This window comes from Equus quagga, chromosome 14, assembly GCF_021613505.1.
Source record: "Equus quagga isolate Etosha38 chromosome 14, UCLA_HA_Equagga_1.0, whole genome shotgun sequence".
Taxonomy (NCBI): domain Eukaryota; kingdom Metazoa; phylum Chordata; class Mammalia; order Perissodactyla; family Equidae; genus Equus; species Equus quagga.
In genome coordinates, this window is record NC_060280.1 from 95,409,918 (window position 1) to 95,434,576 (window position 24,659).

General features: G+C 47.0%; 2 protein-coding genes across 5 annotated transcripts in view; one reads left to right on the top strand and one right to left on the bottom strand.

Moving 5' to 3' along the window:
- The window catches only part of LOC124252568 (zinc finger protein 77-like), a 172,833-nt gene extending 168,498 nt beyond the window's left edge, over positions 1-4,335 (top strand). The window contains exons 3-4 of one of the 2 annotated variants that reach the window (XM_046686232.1): positions 984-1,161; positions 1,548-4,335. In XM_046686232.1, the coding sequence (XP_046542188.1) occupies positions 984-1,161; positions 1,548-2,763 (1,394 nt within the window). In that variant the 3' untranslated portion in view covers positions 2,764-4,335. The remainder of the gene's footprint in view (positions 1-983; positions 1,162-1,547) is intronic. The other variant, XM_046686233.1, reaches the window with a different exon arrangement.
- Positions 4,336-19,031: 14,696 nt separating this feature from the next.
- Positions 19,032-24,659, bottom strand: part of LOC124252566 (zinc finger protein 77-like) — a 16,977-nt gene continuing 11,349 nt past the window's right edge. For 2 of the 3 annotated variants that reach the window (XM_046686229.1, XM_046686227.1), the window contains exons 2-4: positions 23,727-23,853; positions 22,501-22,681; positions 19,032-22,091 (exon numbers count right to left, since the gene is read on the bottom strand). In XM_046686229.1, the coding sequence (XP_046542185.1) occupies positions 20,816-22,091; positions 22,501-22,681; positions 23,727-23,853 (1,584 nt within the window). In that variant the 3' untranslated portion in view covers positions 19,032-20,815. Of the gene's footprint in view, positions 22,092-22,500; positions 22,682-23,726; positions 23,854-24,151; positions 24,652-24,659 lie in introns of those variants that run through there. The other variant, XM_046686230.1, reaches the window with a different exon arrangement.

A 24,659-nucleotide genomic window follows, 5' to 3' on the forward strand; every position in this document is an offset into this window, starting at 1 on the left:
CTTCTTTCTTATTGGGGCCATGAAAGGGGAACATGTTTGAAAAAAGAGAGACACTGTCCAAGCCTTCGTGGAACCACCTAGAGTCAAACAGCTTTTCCAGGAAAACAAAGTTTCGTGTATTAAGTGGACTTTTTATTACTCTTGAACAAAAGTCAGAGGTGTCTGAATTTATGAGCATGAATATAGTCTCCAGTGTCCCTTTGGTGCAGCTCTATGGTTTCCACCCCTGTGCCAGTTACACTGTGTTAATACACAGTTGACATGGTCATTTTGCTGAATTAACCTGGCACTCATCCATCCTCACTGGCCTTGAAGACCAACATATGGCCCCGTCTCATGGGCTGTTTGTTCCCCTCCGTCCTCTCTCATGGTCAGCTCTTCCCCGTGCATCAGCTGCTGCACACGCCATCCATCTCCCATGGCAGCTGGGGCAGTGGACACAGGCTCCCTCTGGGTCTGTGTGCCTGCGCACACCAGGAAAGCAGCCACCCTTGGGAGGAACAGGCTCTGGAGGAGGGAATGACATTTGGACACGTACATTAGAAAGGTCACTCTGTCACTGAGAAGGGTGACGTTTGTTATTACCTGGCTTCCCTGCTGACTTGTCATCCCTCCTCGCCCCCCGGGGAAGACCTTCTGTATCTCCTCTTATACAGGGAGCAGTGGGGGGTCTGCCTTTGCCCAGTTCCTTGCTATCTTGCTTTTCTGATAATATTTATTTCCACATCCCTCTCCATGTCTTTTGAAGTATTTCTTAGTGAACAGGCTGCCATTTTGACTCATTCCATTTTGACCCTGCTCTCCCCAAAGTCCCACATAGCCGAGGTCCGCAGAGTTTTTCTTTCCTGGCATGTCCATTCTTCTTCATAAAATTTGTTTACATTTTTGGGTCAGCGTATGAAAAGAAATCCACATATGGTCTCTTTTCTTTCCTGTATCCATTTCTTTCCCAAGAAATTAAACTGTGCTACGCATTGTTGCAGATTGTTGCACTCAGGTTAAAACCAGTGGATCAGTTCCTCAGTGGAATATTTCGGAGAATAAAATATCCAGTGAAAATAAAAAAGTAAAATTCATCAGAAATGATTTCTGCTCTGCTTTTGGAGGAAATTGGACATTTCAGAACGTTGGAGATCAGCAAACCCAGGAGAGGCGTGTGAGGTGAGTGGCATTCCCACAGGAGGAAGGGGTCTCAGCAGTGGGTTAGACTGACTGGAAATGAAAGAAAAAGTAGAACCAGCTAAACAATTGTGTCCTGAGAGAATTTTCACAAAGATTTTCATAAATGAGATGTAGATATTGAGCGTCTGAAATAGAATTCAGTTGGAAACAGTGATCAGGAAACACCGTGTGTAGTAAACACTGAAAGTTACTGCTGTATTTGAGGCCTCAGCCAGAGTATTAACCTTTTCTACTTTGTAACAATGCAGACAGTGCCAAAAACCTTCCTTTTCACTGAAAATGACAAATGCATATCAAAAGAATCATTAACAACCGTCAATAAATCAATCATAAAGAAATCACTTATAACCATCAATCCCTCACAGGGTGCTTCCTATTTTGAACAGGAGCCATTTGCTGGAGAGTCTCCATGGAAGTAGTGGAGGTGATGGCTGTGGAGAAACCCTGAACCAGATTACAGACCTTCCTGTGCGTGAGAGGTCTCTGACTAGAGTTAAACATGATGAATGCACGAAGTGTGGAAAAGCCCTCACAGATTGTTGTCTCCTAAAGAATCGGCAAAGACCTCACACTGGACACAAAGCTCATCCATGTGAGGAATGTGGACGGGCCTGCAGTTGTGTCTCGTGCCTTAGCACTCATGTGGAAACAGACATTGTGGAGAAGCCCTGTAGAAGACATTGGGATACTGGGAGAGCATCTGAGAGACACGTGAAGAGTCTTTGTAGTAAAAAATCCTTCGAGTGTAAGAAATGTGGAAAAGTTTGTACTTATATCTCATCCTTACAGGAACATGACAGAGGTCACCATGGACAGAAAACCAAGGTGTGTGACGTATGTGAGAAAGTCTTTATGTCTTACTCCTGTCGTACAGAACATGTAAGAACTCCTAATAAAGAGAAACCTTATGCTTGTCAGCACTGTGGGAAAGCCTTCGGTTGTCACTCCTCCCTTCAGCGACATGTGAGATCTCACGGTCAGGAGAGACCCTATGAGTGTCAGCACTGTGGGAAAGCCTACAAGAGGCCTCACCATTTTCAAAGGCACGTGAGAGTGCACAGTGGAGTGAAACCCTATGAGTGTAGCGAGTGTGGCAAAGCCTTCAGCTCTTCTGCATCCCTGCAGGTGCACGTGAGACTGCACACTGGGGAGAGACCCTATGCGTGTCAGCACTGTGGGAAAGCCTTCAGCCATCACTTCTTCCTTCAAGTCCACGAGAGGACCCACAGTGGGGAGAGACCCTATGAGTGTCAGCAGTGTGGGAAATCCTTCAGTCGTCACACTGCCCTTCGAGATCATGTGAGAACCCACAGTGGAGAGAGACCATATGAATGTAAGGAATGTGGGAAAGCCTTCAGTTACTCCTTGTCCTTACGAGAACATGTGAGAACGCACACTGGGGAGAGACCCTTTGAATGTCAGCAGTGTGGGAAAACCTTCACCGGTCACTCCTCCCTTCGAGGACACGTGCGGATCCACAGTGGGGAGAAACCCTATGAATGTAAGCAGTGTAGGAAAGCCTTCAGGTTTTCCTCCAACCTTCAAGTACATTTGAGAACACACACAGGGCACACCCTATGAATGTCAGCAAGGTGCAGAGCTTACAGGTATCCCTGAAACCTATGAGGACACATGCTGGAGAGAAAATCCAAATACAAAGACTGGGGGAAAACCTTTATTCTGCCTTAAAAGCTTGCTGTAGATGTGAGCAGACACACTAGAGAGAAATGTTATAAATAGGAAAACTGTGGGGAAACCGTCACATGTACCATTTCAGTTCTTTTGTACATGAAGACTCATGGCAGGACGGAAGTCTTTTAATTGATATACATATGGCTCTGCCTTTGTAAGTGTCTCGTCATCCCTAGTAGGGATCACCAGTGTGTTGACTGCCAGTTCGTGTTGCTAATCTGAACTCTGAAGGTAATACATATCTATGTCCCCTTCATCTGTCCTACATATGTGTTCTCATCTTGGATTTTAAATATTTGTACAATTATATAAAACTTGTCTCATTTCCATTACAGTGTCTTTTGGATCCAGGGGAGATAAGTGGGTTTTGTTTTTTCTGTTTTTATTCATGTGCAACTTGATATGATGTTAGCTGAACTATGTTTTCATTCTTACTTTATGCTCCTAGTATGCAATCGTGATGTGAGACCTGTATTGTTGAATTTTCTTTTAACAGCGTCTGCTGCTGATACTGGAATTTTCTGACTCAATATTTGCTCTTCCTTCATTATTGAAAGGTGATTCTTCCACATTTGTTTGTTGTTAGTGGATACCTCATCTGTGTTCCTCAAAGAAGTTTGTAATTGTGGGAAGATCAACAGTCCCATCTGGTTCTGTTCATAATTTGACCTGTGGTCATTCTCCTTGATCTTGTTTGGAAATTGTCACAATGCCTTGAGTTCAGGAGAGAGAGTTGTGGCATGAAGATGGAGCTGGAGTCCAGAGGCTTCTACTGAACTGTGCTGTCACGTTGGGGAAGGTGGGAAACCATGTGTCCCAGAGTCCTTCTGTTTGTGGCTCTGAGTTAAAATTCACGAGCAGAGGAAGACGCATGAGGTTTGGAAAGCAGAAGTAGAGAAGCCACAATTCTCAGTTCTCCTGTCCCATCAGGAGACAGAAGTGCATGGGACCCTCGGAGGCCTGCGTCACAGCACACTTTTCTGACTTATGGCTCTGCCCATCTGGAACAGCCCCAGCCAAACACCATGTTTGACGTTGGTTCTCTCTGAGGCAGCAGGTTCCACAGACTTTCCCACAAGCTCCCCCATCATGGACCCTCTTTGGTTGCACTGACCCTGCATTTCTTGTTTCTGGATATTTCCATGGTTGCAATCAACAGTGTAAATATATTTGGCAGCTTGTAATAGTTTTCTCTTACAGCTGACTTCTGTCTAAATGATGAATGTACGCTTTCTTGCTTTCCATTTTTATATGTGATTACTCAGTGTTTTTTCACTTTTTGTATATGTGATTCAGAACAATGTGCAGTTTTGGTCAAATATAGTTCCCTATGTTGTTTCTTAGCAAGCTTATTACCTAGGTTTTCAAATCTGTTTTTTACTTACAAGTGTCATGTTTCATTTTTCATTAACTGAGAGGATAGCTTAGAGCCCTTGCCTGACATTTTCCATGGGACTCTTGCTTTTTCATATCAGAACCATGAAATCCTTAATTCAAACCTTTTCTCCAAATAGTTCCCTTCTAAATACCCAGAGGATGTTTTCCTTGTGAAGTTATAGTTCTTTGCTTCCAGCGCTCTTCAGAATGTATGAAGTTGGAAGGACGCTCACTGAAATATTTGCTTAGAGGCTGTGACTCTGCACCTGTTCTGTTTACGTTACCAGATGGCCAGGTCTGTGCAGCCACAGGGGGCGCAGGAAGGCTTGGAAAAGTGTGTTATACCCAAATCCCAGAGAGACAGTTGCTGCACATGAGAGGGTGTGACTGGGGGAGCACCAAGGGAGCAGGTGCCACCGTCACTACCAACCTGAAGTGAGATGGATCCCAACCCACCCCAAAGGCAGAGGGTCAGAATGGAACACAAGCTGTGTTCCCTCCGCAGGAGACACTCTCTGCATGCACCTGCCCTGCCCTCCTGTGGGGCCCCTCTCCCTCCAGCTCCTAATGGGACTAAATAGCCTCCCTAATTCAGTTCCCTTGTGCTCTCTTATTGACCTGGGGCTCCACTTAAATGTTGATTGAACAAAATTACAACAACTGGCATCACCAACAGAATGGATTGAGTTGCACCTGCAGTTGCCCAGGAGCAATGCCAAATGGGAACCTGACCAACTGCTTCCTCCAGCACAAACAGGAAATACTCCACAGCCTCAGGTGGAGCAAGGTGTGTGGTTAAAGATAGGCTTGACACTGGGGTCCCTGGCCCACCATCTCGCCCTGCAGTAGCCCCATCTGTCTGCCACTGCTGGAACCAGCCACCCATGCGTGGAGATTAACGACTGGAAACTTCAATGCACAGGATCCACCATTACAGCTCCCATTCTCAATATTAGGGAGATGACAGGTGACACCCAGAAGGCTCAGGGCCCCTATCCTGCTGTCCTAGAGCTAGCCAACATGTTGTACTTGGTCCCAATGACTGAAGACCACCTCAGTTTGCTCTCACTTTTCGGGAAGCCCAGGGTTTCCTCACTTCCCATGGTTATCTAAACAGCTTCCCATCACATGTAACCTATGTGGCCAAGATCTAAATTCACTCAGCTGGCCCATGGCCACCACTGACATTATGTAGATGACATTCTACTACAGGGGCCCTGTGAGGATGCCATCCAGAAAGACTTATACCTGATAACACAACATTTACAGCAGAGACGAGGGGCCCTTGCCCCACATAAGATCCAAGGATCGGCCACTTCTGTCAAGTTTCTTGGCCTTGTGTGGTCAGCTGAGGGCCGTGAAATTCCTCTCACTATGAGACATCTACTGGGGGCCGGCTCCATGGCCGAGTGGTTAAGTTTGCAAACTCTGCTTCAGCAGCCCGGGGTCCACTGGATCCTGGGCATGGACCTACACACCTCTTATCAAGCCAGGCTGTGATGGTGCCCCACATAGTAGAACTAGAATGACCTACAACCAGGATGTACAACTATGTACTGGGGCTTTGGGGAGAAACAAATTAAAAAAAGATTGGCAACACATGTTAGCTCAGGGCCAATCTTCCTCAGCAAAACAAAAAAAAGACATCAACTCCTCCCAGTCGGGCTGCCCACAACACTGGCAGACACAGCACCCAGTAGGTCTCTTTACCTTTTGGAGGCAACACATGCCACACTTATGCATTCTACTCAGGCCCATCTATGCCATTACGCACAAATTGGCTTCTTCATTTCTATTGTTGGGGAGACCTCAAGAAGCTGCCTGACAGCAGGTGCAGCAAGCCACACAGCAGCCCGCTCCCAGTCCCTCTGGGCTCAGACGTCTGAGTTGAGTTATTGGCGATGCCTGATGATGCCTCACAGAGTCTCTGGACTCAGCATGGCCCCACCTGGCTGTCCGTGGGCTCTGGACCAAACACCTGCCCCAACAGCGGCCTGGTACAGCCCACTCGAGCCCCACATCTTGCAGCCTGCTGGGCCCTTTCAGAGACAGAGGCATTAACAGGCCGTACTGCTGCACAGACAAGTCTCCATCCTGCCCTAGGTCAGGGGTTCAGCCCAGCAGAGGCTTGGCGTGGCCACAAGGCCTCACACTTAAAATGGAAGTCCTACCTCCAGGAAAGGGCTAAACCTGTCGTCAGGGCCTTTCCGGGTGACAGGAGGATGTGGCACCCCCCACGCTCAGCCCCTGCCCTCTGACATGGAGCTGCGGCTTGTGGCGCCCCCACTGCTGGCCTCTCACAGTTTGGGGAGGCCCTTGGAACCACTGCCTGACGTGGAAAGGGAGTTGGTGTGCTTTCCCGATGACAGCACCAGCACTGTGCACAGCGCAGTCTACTGGAAGCCCAGGGCATGTCACCATGCTGGCGGCACATCCTTCGTAGAGGAGGGCTCTCCTGGCTCGGCCCAACTGGCAGAGCTGGTGGCAGTATGCCTGGCTGTACGACAGGTCATCAAAAGGAGGCTCCCAAGGGCACACGTTTCTGTGGACCCCTGAGCAGTAGCCAGTGGGCTTGCAGTGTGGACTGGACAATGGCCAAGGTATCATTTCATGATTCAGGGAAAGCCTGTCTGGGGTGTCTCCAGTTGGAAAGAGATGGCCAACTCACACACCGATTGTGGTCACTCATGACTGCACACACACGCCACCACACACCAGAACCAGACAATAATAACGTTATAGTCTCCTTATTCCAAACCGTGCATCTGCTCCAAGGCCCCACGAGAGCCACCTCCCAGAGGACCAAACACAGCTCTTGTCTCAACTATTCCAGAGACACCACACCCTTCAGCTGAGTGGTCCATGTGACATCAGACCATAGTGGGTGACAGCATTCAGTGGGTACACAGGTGGACAGTCCTCCTTACCTTGGCTTAGCCAAAGTGGTGGCAGATAATGGCCTCCTTTGCTCCCAAATGAAATTCTAGAAGTCTCCCAGGTGAGGATATGTGCCCTGGGGCGACAGACCTTATTCTGGAAGGGAAATGGATTGAACTGGACCGCTGCCACCCTCTGCTGGAGCGAGGAGGTACGCAAGCACCATCATGGACACCTTCAGTGGACTCCTGCGGGCCGCTCCTCCAGAAACGCTGCTTCCCATCGTGTCCTCTTCTTGACCGGGTGTGTGCTCATCCCCTTTCGTCCACCAGACATTTCAGATTCAGATGAAGGTACTCATTTCACCTCCCAAGTTCAGTCCTGGGCTCTAAAACATGCCGCCTTGTAATCCCCACCCAACTCACGGGCCCCAAGTGGCAGGATGTGTGGAGAAGCACACGGGCCCACTCAAGACCTGCTCCTCGGGCTTCAAACAGCTGTGGTCCCCCGAGTGGACAGAGGGTTACCCCAGTCTCTAATAGCGCTCAATTCGCAGCCCTCAGGTCTCCGAACCGCCCACATCAATCCCGGATCTCCCAACACCAGGGAGGACATCATTCACATCCCGTCCCTGGACGAACGCTCCCTTCTCATCTTGATTTCCCCCCTGTCTCGCCACCTTCCACACACTGGCCACCTGATGGAGGGCGGACTGTGCAATAGAAGCAGTTATAATAGCCAAGGGGGACTCCCCTATGAAATTGCTTAGAGATCTTGATTACGTGGATTTCATTGTCCCAGACGGTGGCTCAGCAGCGGCCGCCAAGCTAAGACCAGGAGCACTTCTTCATCATTCGGATTATAACAGCTAGCTAATTTTAGCAGATTCATCAAAAATTTTGCAGAAGTTGAAATGATAGCACCAGGACCCACTAGCAAAACCACGTGCATCTCAGAGAGAGGACGAGACGCCCTCCACCTCTGGATGCCAGTCCCATTAGGAAATGTCATCTAAACAGAAACCCTGGGGCCCAGCAGCCACAATCAGCGGACTCAGGCCAGGCCCCCCCACCTGCCAGAGACAGAGTGAGGAACGTCAGCCTGCACGGCGGCCACGCTCGGCCCCACGTCAGTGTGCAGACTGCTGACCCCGAGGGACGCCCCACCAGCCAGACAAAGGCAAACACTCTCCCTGGATGTGGCTCTTCCTCTTATCCGGATAGTAGGGTTGCTACTGGACCCCTGGGCCCTAACCCTGCCCCAGGAGAAGCACTGGGACAAATCAGCCAGATGCTCCAGCGCAGTACAGGACGCCGAGCACCAGGTCCCAGCATGCCACTGGGCACAGATTCTGGCCCCGAGCTCACCTCCCTCCACATTAAATGGTGTCAGCGGAGGTGACACTGACATAAATAGCTCCCTCCTTAAACCACGCCTCAAATTCCATCCCAGGCTGAATGGCCATCCCGCTGTAACCAAGTCAGCGCATGTGCCTGGCAGGGTTGCGCTCTAAGCATCCTCTCGTAGATTAGCAGGGTGATCTCTGCTTTGTGAAGCTGCTGTCCACAAAAAGAATCCACGGGCATTATGGTGGCATGGAATCTGTTCTCTGCAGGGAACCTCTTGCTGCGTGGACATTAAGAACTCAGGACAGCTACAGGCCAACCTCCAGAAGATGTCTCAAGACATACAGGTCGGGCAGAATATCACTAAAATATGTCAGCTGATTCCCACACTCCCTGAGGTCCCTAAGATGTCCTCACAGCTCTAGCCCTCCACCAGGGGCAATGGCTGAGAGAGGGATTTGAAACATTGAGTCTGTTCACAGGCCTCGTCACTGCCGCCTTCATGAAAAGTGCTTTCCCATGGCTTCAGGAAACAGTCGCGACATCCTTTAACATCTCACTTCACAAGTGGTTGCTATTCCTGGTGCCAAGGCATCAGGGGTGGACTGTCCACATTTTGGCTCAACTTCTCCATGGGATTGCTGCCTTGACACCCATTCTGTTTGGTCAAGCAGCCTCCGGGGGCCTCGAAGGGACACCAGCCCCTCCTGGAATACGTGCCCTAGACAGCAACCCCCAGAGTCACACACAAATGTCAGTTCCTGATGCAACTTCCCAAAGGCCCCTGTGATCAACCTCGTCCCAGGGCCTCCCTGTGTGTGCCCCTTAGACAGGACCCCCACAGAGGGTATTCTGGTTTGAATTCACCAACCATTTGACACCCTGGGGGCTCTAATTGACAAACGTTAACGCAACAAAATTACATAAAGTCAGACACCAACCCCAGATGCAGGAAGCTCAGAGGACATCCACCTGAATAAATGTCATGAAACTACCCCTGGGCAGATCATTGAGGGAATATGTAGACAGCAGACCTGCCTCACGAGAAATGTTAGAAGTTTTTCAAAGAGAGAAAATGATAGAAGTCAGAAACCCAGATCTGCATAAAGGAAGAGAATGAAGAAGCAAATTATGTATTTACTATTTTGGACTGATCTAACATAATAAATGGTCTGCGGTAGTAACAGCAATAATGTATTCAATCACTGTAGCTCATATAATTAAAAGATGACCAGGGAGGTTGGCCGAGTGGCATAGCGGTTAAGTTATCACGCTCCGCTTTGGCAGCCTGGGGTTTGTGGGTTCAGATCCCAGGCACAGACCCACACACTGCTCATCAAGCCATGCTGTGGCTGCATCCTACATACAAAATAGAGGAATGCCGTCACAGATGTTAGCTCAGGGACGAGCTTCCTCAAGCAAAAAGAGAAGATTGGCAATGGATGTTAGCTTGGGGCCAATCGTCCTCACTAATTAAAAAAAAAAGACCAGGGGCCGGCCCAGTGGCACAGCAGTTAAGTGCACATGTTCTGCTTCGGCAGCCCAGGGTTCGCTGGTTTGGATCCTGGGTGTGGACATGGCACCACTTGGCAAGCCATGCCATGGGAGGCGTCCCACATATAAAGTAGAGGAAGATGGGCACGGATGTTAGCTCAGGGCCAGTCTTCCTCAGCAAAAAGAGGAGGATTGGCAGCAGATGTTAGCTCAGGGCTAATCTTCCTCAAAAAAAAAAAAAGACACAAGTGTGTGTTGTCTACAAGGAACTCATTGTAAATATAAAAGGGCACATAAAAGAAAAGGGATGAAGATACACGACACTTCACACAGAGCCGACTTCAGAGGAAGGAAAGCTCTCAGGGATAAAGAGGGGTGTTGCATAATGACAAAGGGGCCAATTCTCCAAAAGTACCGAACAATCCTTCGTGTGTATGCACCTTACAACAGAGTGAAAATACTAGAAACGAAAACTGAGAAAACTGCCAAGAGAAAGAGCTGGGGCTGGAACCCCGCGGCCGCAGCTGCATCCAGGACTCGTCTCAGCACAGCCACGGTGTGAGATGTTAGAATCCTCGCGTGTGCGTTTACTGCCAGGAAACTGATGTCACATCAGGTTTTCACTTGGTCCCCAGAGGATTTTGAAATGTAAAAGGCTATGTTTCCTTATTCAGATTGTATAGTGTTAACCTAAAAATCAAGAGTCAAAATGAGAGGCAGAGAGGCGTTTATTTGGGGATCAAAGAATTGTAATTCAGGGAGCACAGATTCAGGTAGAAACCCAAATTGTGTCCCGAGCACAGGACACGGGCTCAGGGTTTTTATGGGAAAAAGGGAGGAAGACGAGGTGAGTTGTAGTGAAGACGAGTTCATTGGCGCTGGATGAGCAAGGCTGGGTTTCTGCTTCATAGATTGGCCTGAGATTCGGTCAACAGCAAAGCCCAGTTCATCAGCCCCTACAGACACGGTATTCTCGTCCTTCCTGACTTCTTGGAACGGTGATGGTTTGGGCCACTTTGAAGATACAGAAAACAAGCCATGCAAGGCAATTACTCTGACATGACTCTTCCCGCTGTTTCACTGTGACTCCACACAGGTCAGCTTTCACAATGTGATATTGCACAGATTTGTGTAAGTACAAAAAATCACTGAGTTTTATACTTAAAATTGTGAACATTATCGTATGTGTATTTCTCCATTTCTAAAAACAAATCTAAAGGCCATAATATCCGTGATAACCCTACCTCCTGGCCACCACCAGAATGTGTTCTGTCACTATGGATTTGCCTGTTCTGGCTATTTCATATCAATGGAATCATACCCTCCGTGGCCTGCTGTGTCTGGCTTCTTTCACACAGCGTAATGTTTTCAAGGTTCATCCATGGGGCAGCATGTGGCAGTGCTTCACTCCTTTTCATGGCTGAATAATATTCCATCCTTTGTATGTGCTGCACTTCATTCTTCCATTGAGCCCTTGATGGACATTGGGACGTTTCCACCTTGTGGCTGTTTTGAACAGTGATGCACAGCACACTCATGTACAATGTGAGTGCCTGTTTCAACATAGGTGGGAGTGGATAGTTGGGTCATATGGAAATTCTATGTTTAACTTTTTGAGGACCCACTAAACTCTTTTCCACAGTGGCTGCACCATTTTACACTCCTACCTGCCGAGTAGAAGAGTTCCAATTTCCACACATCCTTGGCAACAGTGGTTACCTGATTTTTCTTTTATTTTTGAGGGAGATTAGCCCTGAGCTAAGTGCTGCCAATCCTCCTCTTTTTTGCTGAGGAAGCCTGGCCCTGAGCTAACATCCATGCCCATCTTCCTCTATTTATATGTGGGATGCCTACCACAGCATGGCTTGCCAAGCGGTGCCATGTCCACACCCGGGATCCGAACCTGCGAACCCTGGGCCACTGAGAAGTGGAACATGCAAACTTGACCGCTGTGCCCCAGGGGCTGGCCCCAGTTACCTGATTTTTTTATTCTAGCCTTCCTCATGGGTGTGAAGTGGTATCTCCTGGTGGTTTTGATTTGCATTTCTCTGAGCACTCGTATGCCAAGAATCTTTTCAAGAGTTTATTGGCCATTTGTCTATCTTCTTTGGAGAAGTGTCAATTCAAGTCCTCGGCCCATTTTTTAACTGAGCTGTTGGCATTTTTGTTGTGAGGATGTCAGGGTTATTTATGTATTTTGGAAAACAAAACCTTACCACATATATGACTTTCCCATTCTGTGGGGTGTCCTTTTACTCTCTGTGTAGTGTCCTTCGATGCACAAAGGATTTTAATTTTGAAGAAGTCCAATTGATCTGTTTTTCCTTGTGTTGCTTTTGCTTTTGGTGTGATGTTTAAGAAATCATTAACAAATCCAAGTTCGTGAAGGTTTGTCCCTGTGTTTCCTTCCCTCACTGGGTCCCCAGGACAGTCTGCTGGGGGGCTTCTCAGCAGAGCCACTTTCAAGTCCTGCACCTGGGAAGAAGCTTCTGATAAATCACGTGTCCCTGGACAATGTGTTAACATGAAAGGCCATGAAGTTGAAAGTAACAGTTTCCACTTTCAGTGATAATGGTCCTTGCCTCTGTGAACGTGCTCCCACTATACTTCTGTGCTTTCATGATGATGCTCCCGGCATAACAGGTTTTAATGCTTTGTCCTTTTAGGGCTCCTCCACCTCGTTCTTCAGAACAGCACGGCTGTCACTGAACATTTGTTCTTATTTATAAAGCTTAGAAGGTTTCTGGCCTTTCTAAGAAGAACTGTAGTAGTAACAGGATTTTGTGAAAACGATACATCTATTAAATACGGACACCGTGTTGACGCCACTCTCTCCTTTCGTGGAACCTGCTCCATGTTTGCCTTTCTTTGAGCCTCCTTTGATGTCATTCAGTCTCATTTTACAATTTTTAGGTCCACTTCTCCTACAGCCTTCTTAGACTTACTTGGTACTTGAATAACTTCTTTGTACTTTTGTACACATTGTCTTTCAAATTGGTCAACTTCTTCTCGACAGTGATTAGAAATGGAATGACGTTTATGTTTCTATTGGGTTCGCATCCTGACAAGCTGTCAATCATCTTTTTTCTCTGCTTCCCCTGAGATACTTTGGAGGTTGTAAACACACAGTTGTTCCAGCTATGGCACAAGTGACTTTTTCCTCCTTTCTAATGCGTACCCCTGTTCCTCGTGGCACTGGCTGGATGAATAGTCTATGCTGAAGGGGGCTGGGGCCGGGGCATTCTTGTTTTGTACATAATATTATTGAACGAGTGAATTTTGACCACTTGCACATGCGTTCTTTCATAAACATGTTTTTGAAGATGCCCTTGAAAAGGGGGTGAAAGTTCTCATCTATTCCTAAATTACTAAATATTTGCATGGGTGAATGTTGACATGTATAAAATGCTTTTCCTCCATCTGTTGAGATAATTTTTTTCAACATGGTATCGTACTGAGTTATATTAGTCGATATCCTAACATTTTACTGTAAAATATATCTGCAGAAAGATGCATAAAACGTGCATTTGACTGAAACATTACAGAATAAACACCCATGACCTCCCAACCTGGACAAGATGGAGAGGCTGCCGTCCCAGCCACATCCCACTCAGGTTGAGGGCCCGTCAGGACCCCACCCTGTCCTCTCACAGTGACCAACGTCCCAAACGTTTAAAAGATGATTTCCTTTTGTTTCTTTATAGTTTCATCACCTATGTACACAATGTCACCTGTTTTATATGGCATGTAAGTAGAATCAAACGGTATGTACCATTTTATACCAAATGTCTTTTGTTCAAGAGTGTTTAGTCTTCCATACCTTCACACTTCGTTCACTTCATTCATCCATTGTTACCCTGTAGGATGACACCATTTAAGTGTCCTCCTTCCACTACTGGCAGCCAGCTCTTTTGGCTGCTATTGCTATTAAAACCAATGTTCCTAATGACATTCTTTAAAATTTGTAGTAAGTTTGTAAGTTGTAGTAAAATCTAGTGACATCCTTATACATTTCTCTTCTGCCTTGGTTTGTCCTCATCTCATCTCCATCTTGACGGGCTCCAAGTTGAACTCCTCACACTTCACCAAATTCCTTCTCCATGGGTGATGACCCACATATAACTGATGGCAACTCCATCATGCCAGTTTTTTCTGAACAAAACAATGGAGTCACTCCTCACCCTTCCTCTCACCCCACCTTCAAGCCATCAAGAAATTCTGATGGCTCTAACTTCAGATTATATCAGGGCTCCAACCTGGCACATCAGTGTCACAGGTACCAGCCCAGTCTGACCCGCACCTTGAATGGCAGCATCATCCCCGTGTCTGTTCTCAAGGTACAGAGGGATCCGGTGAAGCTGCCTCCTCAGGCCACTTGTAGGCTCCAAGTCACTCACAACCAGCATCAGTCTCCCATGGCCAGTGAATCATGACACGATGTGAGCACCACCCCATTACGCTCCTCTGCCGTTCTCCTCCTCTCTCTGCTCCAGGTGCACTGGCCTCTGGCTGTGCCCCTAATATCCAAGGCCCACGCCCTCCTTAGGAACGGCACTGGTCTGCTCGGAATAAAGTCCACGGGGGGGGGGGGGGGGGGAAAACAACAGGAAGTGATGCCCTCAGGGTTCTGGAGGCGGCATTCTGAAATCAGGTTGTCAGCAGGTTGGCTCCCTCTGGAGGTTCAGAGGGAGCATCTGTTCCAGCCACTCGCAGCTTCTGGTGGTTGCCAAGAATCCTTTACCTTCCTTGACTGTAGGCAGGTCACGCCAATCTCTGCCTCTGTCTTCACATGGTGAAGACATATCTGTCTTCTGTGCAGCCCTGTGTCCAAATTTTCCCCTTTTTCTAAGGATACTAGGACCTCATATAATCCACTGTGACCTCATCTTGATTATGAAACCAAGAATGAATGAGCTAAAAGAGGAAAAATCTGAGCTAAGCTCTGCTAACTGCATCTGTGCAGACTCAGCATAATCAGCTGTTTAAAACTAACCCGGCCTTTGTGTTCCTCCTTAGCACGTGAGTGAGCTGTTTTCCCCAAGAAGTCAAGGTCCAGACATCAAGAAGAAAGGAGATTCAGCCTCGCAAAGCCGAATGTAGGCGGAGGATGAAAACTAACCAGAAAAGTCCAGATGGTTGAGGAAAGAAAGATTCAACCTTCAAAACCAAACACAGGCTGAGGCCAGCCAGCAAGGCTACCTGCTCCCCATCCCCCACCTACAACGCCAGCCCACAGCCCCCTCCTCTTCCTAAAACCCCAAATAAAAACCTCTACCTTTTTCCCTTCCAGGAGGTAGATTGGAGCTTTAACTCCTATCTCCTCATCTGGCTCTTTTGATAAGAAACCTCTTTCCTTGCTAGAAGCCTGATATTTCAGTTATTGGCTTTCCTGCTCATCGGGTAACAAACCTGTGTTTGCGTTCTGTAACAATTACATCTGCAAAGACCTTATTCCAAATAAGGTTGTATTCTGAGGTTCCAGGTAGACATGAAATTCGGGGGCAGACTCCTGAACCCAGTGTATGTGTTTCTATGTGCTTGTATATATTTTATAATTTAGGTATTAATGTCCAGTGTTATATGAAATACTTATCTTACTGTTCTGCTTTATTATTCCCATATACACATGCAATCTCCCTATCCATCTTATCCATCTCCCTCTCATCCCCTCACTGTGCTACTTTTCCCATGTTTGATGAAAGGTCAATGAAATCTACAGGTTGATGAGGTTCTGCTGAATGGTGTCATTTCATTGTTGGTAAGGCATGGAGGTATATGTCCCAGAATCCCTGTCTTTATGATTCTGGGTTAGAATTCACCAATTCCTTAACTCATGTCACAACTGGAAGGTACACATGAAGCAGCCATTACTCTCAGGGTTTGGAGCCACCATACGGATGGAGCAATGCATAGTGGCTTGACGGGCAACAGCTTCCAGCTTATTTTTCTGATCACCGGCCCAGTCAGTCAAGTCAAACTAAACACCGAATTCCCCTTTCCATTTTCTTAGAGGCCCTGGCCTCCACACATGTGCTCCTGTTCTCTGCCATTGTGGATCAGACTCTAGGGTCAGAGACCCACAGGTCTGGGCTGTGCAAAGCCCCGGTGTGCCCTCCAGGCCCCTCATGGAGGCTGTCACGGTGGTTGAGCTTGACCGACGCTGACTCCCCTCTGCTCTGGATCTTGCCTTATTTGTACCAGATGTTACTTGTACAGTGAACACCCATTCCCTTTATGTTGAGAAGATCTGGGGTCTAATTCCACGACGGACACAGCAGTGCAGCCAAAGAAAACGGGGGCTTGTTTCCCTGCTGCACCGTTGAGTGGCTGCACTGCCTGTCCTTCCACGTGAGAAGTGAGCACCTTCCTCATGTGTCAGGGACATGTTGGGAGTGTCCTGAACTTGGGGCTGAGAGCAGGCCCTCAGGATGTGTTCAGTTATCATATTTATGTGTGAATAAAACACTTGTGTACTCAGAAGATTCCACACGTTTCCCAGGAAAGTCTTTAGTGGTGTTTTCAAATCAGTTGTATATTAACAAATGTCACTGTGTGCTTTTCCCTGGCTGAGAGATTATGTTAAAATGTCTGCATTTGTGGGTTGTCCAATCAGCCTTGCAATTTTCTCAACTTGAGAATTCTTAGTCAGTATTCTTATGCATTCTTAGTCCACAGTACCACATGCATACGAGTTTAGAGAATTTTTTCTTTCAGGTAAACATTTACTCCTATATACTTGAAACTTCTGTCATTAAATTAACTTGTAATACAATAAGGAGAGTAAAATAGTGATTGGGCCACTGCTCTCTAGCCGAAGACCTCCAGGATCACACCTGCAGTCACAGAAAGTGGGGTGCACTGACTTAGAGCGCTGGGGGTGCACACACCGTGCAGGACTGTGGGCGTGCCAGTAGGAGGGAATATGACACATGTGACATGAGGACATATTTGGACAAGAATCTATCACACATTCAGCCTTGTGTGAGGTGACTTGAGTAAGTGTTCCAGCAAGAGTTCCTTTGCTCTGATTCGATGCTGTCAGGAGGTAAATGTAGCTTTATGATTGGAGATCTTAACAGTTCTTGTCTAGAAATCAGAAAGGATGGCATGTAGCTAACACTAGTTGGTAAAGAGGCAGAGGTCACAATAGTAAGAAGCAGGAAAATTTGGTCAATAGTGTGGTTTGGCTTCTGTTCCATTGGTTGCATTTTTGTGGACGTGATTATAACCTGCTCTTCCTTTTGTCTTGACCCATTGCAGTCACGGATTTGCCTCATCTGACGGTGGGGCTGGTGAAATTGTTTCTGCTCAACGTAAGTCCCAGCCCAGCAGTGTCAGGCCAGCTTCCAGATGTCTGGGGCTGCCTCTGTCTTTCTCACTGACTATGTGAACGCTGACGTATTTCTCACTATGTATGTGGCACTGTTTTAAGTGTTTTTTGTAAAGTGACTACGTTATCATATAAATCTAGCTCCTCCTCAGCAAACTCTGTAAGGCAGACACGTTTATCTCCTTGGATGAGTTCACTGAGGCTTTGATGGAGGTGACTTACCAGAGGCCACAGATAAGAAGGGACCAACCAAGGATCATGACTCAAATGTGGCCTTCCTTTCTCACAGTCCATCTTCGTCGGGTGCTAAATGTTGAGCATCCATCACAGCTACACACTCGAGGCTCAAAACAGACTCTTATTTTGTACACTAATCTAGGTCCTGCAGGCCCTTGCCCCTGGGTCCTCATGCTCTCCGCCCCCCACCTGCTTGGTCACGACCATTCCCTTGATGCTCCCCTGTCACCCGTTCTTGGGCTGCAGTGACTCTCTAGGACCTGAGTATGATAAAATATCTCCCTGACCCTCCCTATACCCCTTGTGACTGGTCATCCCCTAGAAGCCGACAGGACAGGTGCAGCATCACAACTCCAAATAGCATTCAGTGGGCGTCCCTCCAAACTTCAAATTCTATGGGCACTGGAAACGAGAGGACCACAACTTCACAAGGAAAACACTCTCTGGGTATTTAGAAGGGTAATTATTTGTAAAAATGTTTGAAATTAGAATTTCATGCTTCTGATATGAAAAAGCAAAAGTCTCATGGAAAATGTCAAGGATGGGCTCTTTCCACTGGTGGAGAAAACACACAGAGTGGTTGTGACCCACACCTTCCATGCTGGTACAGGTCAGTGCAGCTATACCGAGCATTTTCAGTGTGTTGGGGTCCCCATAACACTGGTCATATTGACTGATGAGTCGATGACACCAGAGAGGAGAGTCCATCCTGACAGTGGTTGGAATCCCTTAGGTACAGGCTTCCTCTCTGGAAAGGCTGTACAGACACCTTTACTGATCGTTTCCTCTCTAAGTGCCTGGGGGCCTAGTCAATTTACACATCCTCTCAGACATGAACCCCTACCAGGTCCACCCAAAATATAAGACATCCACCATGCCCAGGGCCAGAGAAGGATCCCTGGAGGCCATCTGACACAGAGGGAGAAACTGACCTTTGTCAACATGGGCAGAGCAACAGAACCATGAGCGTCAACCAGTGGAAATAACACAAGGGAACATCCCTGGGCAGGAGCATCAGCAATTACTCACTTGTTATAGTGAGAAATGTCCCATGGACAATGAGCACAATTACTAGTAACAAGATGACAGACACGGAGAAGAGTTTCCATTGCAGTATTGATTTTCCATGAAACCACTGAGAGCTCTGTGGACAACAAACATTTAGAAGCAGCATTTCCAGGAATCAGTAGTTCACTCAAGTTGGTTATGTCTGTAAACTGGAGCTCCCTCTCCTAAATCATTCCCACCACAAGTCAGTGCTCACCTCACCAAGAACTCTGGTGGTTCTACTTGTCCACAGAGAACTAGGGAAGATGTGTGTCCAGTTCTGCCTCCCACGCTGCTTGTCTGCAGGAGCCTGAGTCCTGGGGATCTCTGCCTGGAGACCACTGACATGTGCAACACTTACATTTTCATTATTAGGAATGAATAAGACACTTGAATGAAAATGATGGTAGCAGCATAGGAATTAATGAAAAACACACCAGAAAGAAAAATGTGAAAAGGTATATACATTGTTAATATTATCCCAAAATATAAATAGAAAAATTGACACAATTACAAGAATAAATTAATCCTCTAGAATGGGATATTTTAACATATACTCTCAGTTAATGGAACATAAAACATCGTAACACTTGTAACTATACAAGAGATTTGAAAAACAAAGTAATGTGTGCTTCCCAAGAAAAAATCTAGAGAACTATATTTGACCAAAAAATGTACATTGTTTTGAATGACACAAAAAAATGAAACAACACTGGGTAATCACATATAAAAGTAGAAAGTAACTAAACATACTGGTTTTATCATTTAGAGAGTACTCAGCTGTAAGAGAAAACTCTCATAAAGTGCCAGATACATTCACAACTGCTGCTTTTAATCAGGGAAATATCCAGAAACAAGAAATGCAGGATTATTGCAGCCTCTCAACAATGCAACCTGGGAAGGAAGTTTCCTGCATTTGTGGCTGCAGCATTAAATCTGTGAGGGTGGAGGCAGGAAACAGATCCACTAGTAGAGAACAAGATACTCCCTACAGAATTCATGTCATTAGGAGAAGCATTGGAGATGGAGGGGGTCAAGGGTGAGAGAAGGTCACTGTGTGACAGCATGAACAAGTGGCCTGATAGTCACCAAAGGGCTGAAGGAAAATGCAAGGAACCATGTGAACCAGCAAACCAGAGAGTCCACCATGGGGGAGCTTGTGGGAAAGTCTGTGGAACCTGCTGTCTAAGAGGGAACCAACGTCAAACATGGTGTTTGGTTGGGGCTGTTCCAGATGGGCAGAGCCAGAAGTCAGAAAAGTGTGCTGTGACACAGGCCCCTAGGTTCCCAGGCACCTCTGTCTCCTGATGGGACAGGAGAACTGAGAATCATGGCTTCTCCACTTCCGCTTTCCAAACCTCATGTGTCTTCCTCTGCTCGGGCACTTTAACTCAGAGCCACAAACAGAAGGACTCTGGGATACACGGTTTCCCACCTTCCCCAAAGTGACAGCACAGTTCAGTAGAAGCATCTGGACTCCAGATCCATCTTCATGCCACAACTCTCTCTTCTGAACTCAAAGCATCATGACAATTTCCAACCAAGATAGAGGACACTGACCACAGGTCAAATTATGAACATCATCAGGTGGGACTCTCCTCACATATTTCCACAATTGCTAGTTCCTGTGAGGAACACAGAGGTGGTATCCATCAGCAATAAACAAATGTGGAAGATACATCTTTCAATAATAAAGACTGAGGGAGGCTAGATATCGAGTCAGAAAATTCTGGTATGTGCAGCACTGGACCAGAAAAGAAATTTCAGCAATACAGGTCTCATACCATGATCACATAATTTTCTCTAACATTCTATCAAGTTACACATGAATAAAAAACAAAAAACCACAACCACTTAGCACCCTTGGGTCCAAAACACATGGTAATGGAAATGAGACAATTTTTATAGAACTATACAGATATTTAAAGTCTGAGATAACAAAATACAGATGATGGGGTCCTAAAGGAATATTATTCAGTATTTTATATCAGCAACATGAACTAGAAATCAATACAGTGGGAATCCTATTAAAGATGAGACCTTACAAAGAAAAAAAATATTTTTAACAATTGAAAGACTTCTGTCCTGCCCCGAGTTTTCCAGTACAAAATGAGTGAGGTGCTGCAGTGGAAGGTTTCCCAACGATCTTTCCATTCATCTCTCTCCAGTGGGTTTGCTGGCATTTACAACAAGGCTTTAAGGGAGAATGAAGGCTTTCCCATAGTCTTTATCTTCACGGTCTCGCCCCAGTGTGTGTTCTCACATGCACTCGCAGGTTTGCAGGGTGCCTGAAGGTTTTCCCACAGTGCTGACACTCATAGGGCTTCCCCCTGGTGTGCGTTCTCATGTGTGCTCGCAGGTTTGCTGGGTACCAAAAGGCTCTGCCACACTGCTGGCACGCATAGGGCTTCTCCTCATTGTGTGTTCTCACATGTTTCTGTAAGGACGAGGGCCAACGGAAGGCTTTCCCACAGTGTGAACATTCATAGGCTCTCTCCCCACTGTGCGTTCTCACGTGTCCTCGAAGGGAGGAGTGACGAGTGAAGGCTTTCCCACACTGCTGACACTCAAAGGGCCTCTCCCCAGTGTGGGTTCTTGAATGTTCTCGAAGGGACGAGGAGCAACTGTAAGCTTTCCCACATTCCTTACACTCGTGACGTTTCACTCCGCTGTGCATTCGCACATGTCTCTGAAAATATCGAGGATGCCTGAAGGCTTTCCCACACTCCTTACATTCATAGGGTTTCTCTTCACTGTGCATTCGCACATGTTCTCGGAGGGAGGAGGAACAGCTATAGGCTTTCCCACATTCCGTACATTCATAGGGTTTCACTCCACTGTGCGTTTTCATGTGCACAGTAAAGTATTTGGCACAACCGAAGGCTTTCCCACATTCCTTACACACATAAGGTCTCTCTCCACTGTGCATCCTCATGTGTCCTTGCAGGGATGCGGGGTAACTGAAGGCCTTCCCACACTCCTGACATGCATAGGGTTTCTCTCCAGTGTGGGTTCTCAAGTGTCGTGTCAGGTAGGAGTCATACATAAAGGATTTCCCACACACTTTACATGTGTGGATTTTCTTTCTAGAGTGAACTCTCAGATGTCCCTGAAAGGAGGAGGGGCAAGTGAAAGTTTTTCCACATTTCTTACACTCGAAAGACTTGTTACTACCCAGACTCTTCATGAATCTCTTAGATGCTCTCCCGGTATCCTGACATTTATAGGGTTTCTCTACAAAGTATGTTTCCATATGAGTGCTAAGGCATGAGACACAACTGCAGGCCTGCCCACATTCCTCACATGGATAATGTTTGTGTCCAGTGTGAGATCGTTGCCGCTTCTTAAGGAGAGAACAATCCGTGAGGGCTTTTCCACACTTCGTGCATTCACCGGGTTTAACTCCAGTCGGACACCTCTCAGGCACAGGAAGGTCTGTAATCTGGTTCAGGGTTTCTCCACAGCCATCACCTTCATTACTTCCATGGAGACTCTCCACCCAATGGCTCCTGTTCAAAATAGGAAGCACACTGTGAAGGATTGATGGTTATAAGTGATTTCTTTATGAATGATTTATTGATGGTCGTTGATCATTTTGACTATGTATTTGTCATTTTCAATGAATGGGGATGTTTTTGGCACTGTCTGCATTGTTACAAAGTAAAACAGGCCTAATGCTCGGCTGAGGGATCAAATGTAGCCATAACTTTCAGAATTTATTACATAGGAGGTCTCCTGATCATTGTTTTCAACTAATTTGTTTGAGAGAGTCGATATCTGCATCACATTTATGAAAATCTTGTCATGTGAAAATTCCCTCAGGGCACAATTGTTTAGCTAGAGTTCTACTTTTTCTTTAATTTCAAGTGAGTCTAGCCCTCTGCCGAGACCCCTTCCTCCTGTGGGAATGCCACTCACCTCACACGCCTCTCCTGGGCTGGGTGCTGATCTCCAATGCTTTGAAATTTACAGTTTTCTCCAAAAACAGACCAGGAATCATTTCTTGTGAATCTTACTATTTTCTCTTCACTGAATAGTTCATTCTCCAAAATGTCCCACTGAGAAATTGATCCACCTGTTCTTTCTTGAGTGCAACAATCTGCAACAATCAGCAGCATGAGTTAATTTCTTGGGAAAAAAGTGGCAGGATAAAGGGAGAAAAACAGATGATATGTGGATTTCATCTCATATATTGATCCAACAATGTAATCAAGTCTTATGAGAAAGAATGGACGTGTGAACAGAGAGCAACTCTCATGACCTCAGCTATCTGGGACCTGGCAAGAGTAGGAAAATTAGTCAAAATGGCAGCTTGTTCACTAAGCAAACTCCAAAAGAGATGGAGAGGGATGTGGAAATAAATATTATCAGAAGAGCAAAGTACGAAGGAATTGGGCAAAGGCAGACCCCCAAATGCTCCCTTTATAAGAGGAAATACAGAAGGTCTTCCCCAGGGGGAGAGAAGGGATGAAAAGTCAGCAGGGAAGCCAGGTAAGTGACCAACATCACCCGTCTCAAACAGTGACAGAGTGACGTGTCTACTGGACGTCTAAACATCATTCCCTCCTCCAGAGCCTGTTCCTCCCGAGGGTGGCTGCTTTCCTGGTGTGCGCAGGCACACGGACCCAGATGGAGCCTGTGTCCACTGTCCCAGCTGCCATGGGAGATGGATGGCGTGTGCGGCTGCTGACAGCTCATGGGAAAGAGCTGACCATGAGAGAGGACGGAGGGGAACAAACAGCCCATGAGACGGGGCCATACTTTGGTCTTCAAAGCCAGTGAGGATAGATGAGTGTGGGGTTAGTTACAGCAAAACCACCATGTCACCTGTGTATTAACCAGTGTAACTGGCACAGGGGTGGAAACCATAAAGCTGCCCTCACTGCCCCAAAGGGACGCTGGAGCCGATGCTCACACCTAGAAAATTAGAGGGATTTTTGTTCAAAAGAAATAAAAAGTCCACTTAATCCATGAAACTTGGTTTCGCTGGAAAAGCTATTTGACTCTAGGTGGTTCCATGGAGGCTTGGACTGTGTCTCTCTTTTTTCCAACATGTTCCCATTTCCTGCCCCCAATAAGAAAGGACAAGTGCAAGAAACACCTGTTCCCTCCCAGACTCAGTGAAGGCGTGAAGCCGTCCTCACCCACGGAGGCCAGGTTCCTGCAGGTCTCCAGCATCACGTCTCTGTAGAGCTTCCTCTGAGCACCATCCAGCAGAGCCCACTCCTCCGGGGTGAAGTTCACAGCCACGTCCTCAAAGACCAGCGAGTCCTGAAACAGCCCACACGTTCTACTTCAGCCAGGCCCCGTCTGCACCAAGGGGTGTGGGAGGGTGACAGCCAGGGACCTGGACTCAACTCCTAGGACTCCTGAGCTCTCACTCTCGAGGGAAATGACAATGAACGAGCTACTCAAATGCAGCATGCTCAGTGGTGCTAAGTGCTTGGGAAGCTGCAGCAAAGTGCGTCCACAACAACTGATGTTGACCCATCCACACCCATGGTTATGAGAGTATTTCCTGAGACAGAGCAGACTCTGAGGTAAGGTGAAGACTGAAAAGTGAAATCACCTTTCAGAGAACGTGGAAATGGGTACGTGGATTGATCACAAGTTACATCCTTGTCAGCTCCAGAACTGGAACCAGAACGTCAGGATGTTCTGAACCCTGAGACGTGCAGTGCGGCTTGAGCTGAACACTCTCTCCTTGGAGGCAACAGCATTGAGGACCCTGGTCTGATCCCCTCACGTCTGACAAAGGCAGAGACACGACCCCTCACCGGGTGAGGTGGACGCTGTGGGCGTAGACGTGGGCCAGGGCCTGGGACGCCTGACGGGTAAGAGGAGAGCCTGGTTCCTGAAGAATCTCCCAAGCTGCAGGGCCTCTCCAAGAAAGAACCGAGTGCTCGGAATGCGAGGAAAATGACCCAACAAAGGAGTCTCTGAAAGATCTGAAGCCAACAGAGCCAAAGGTGTCTTTAAAGAGGAAAAATAAACCTAATTAATATCTTTACAACAATATGTGGTGACACCACATTCGTGGAATAACAAGCAAACCATGATGAAGTGAAATTCAGAGA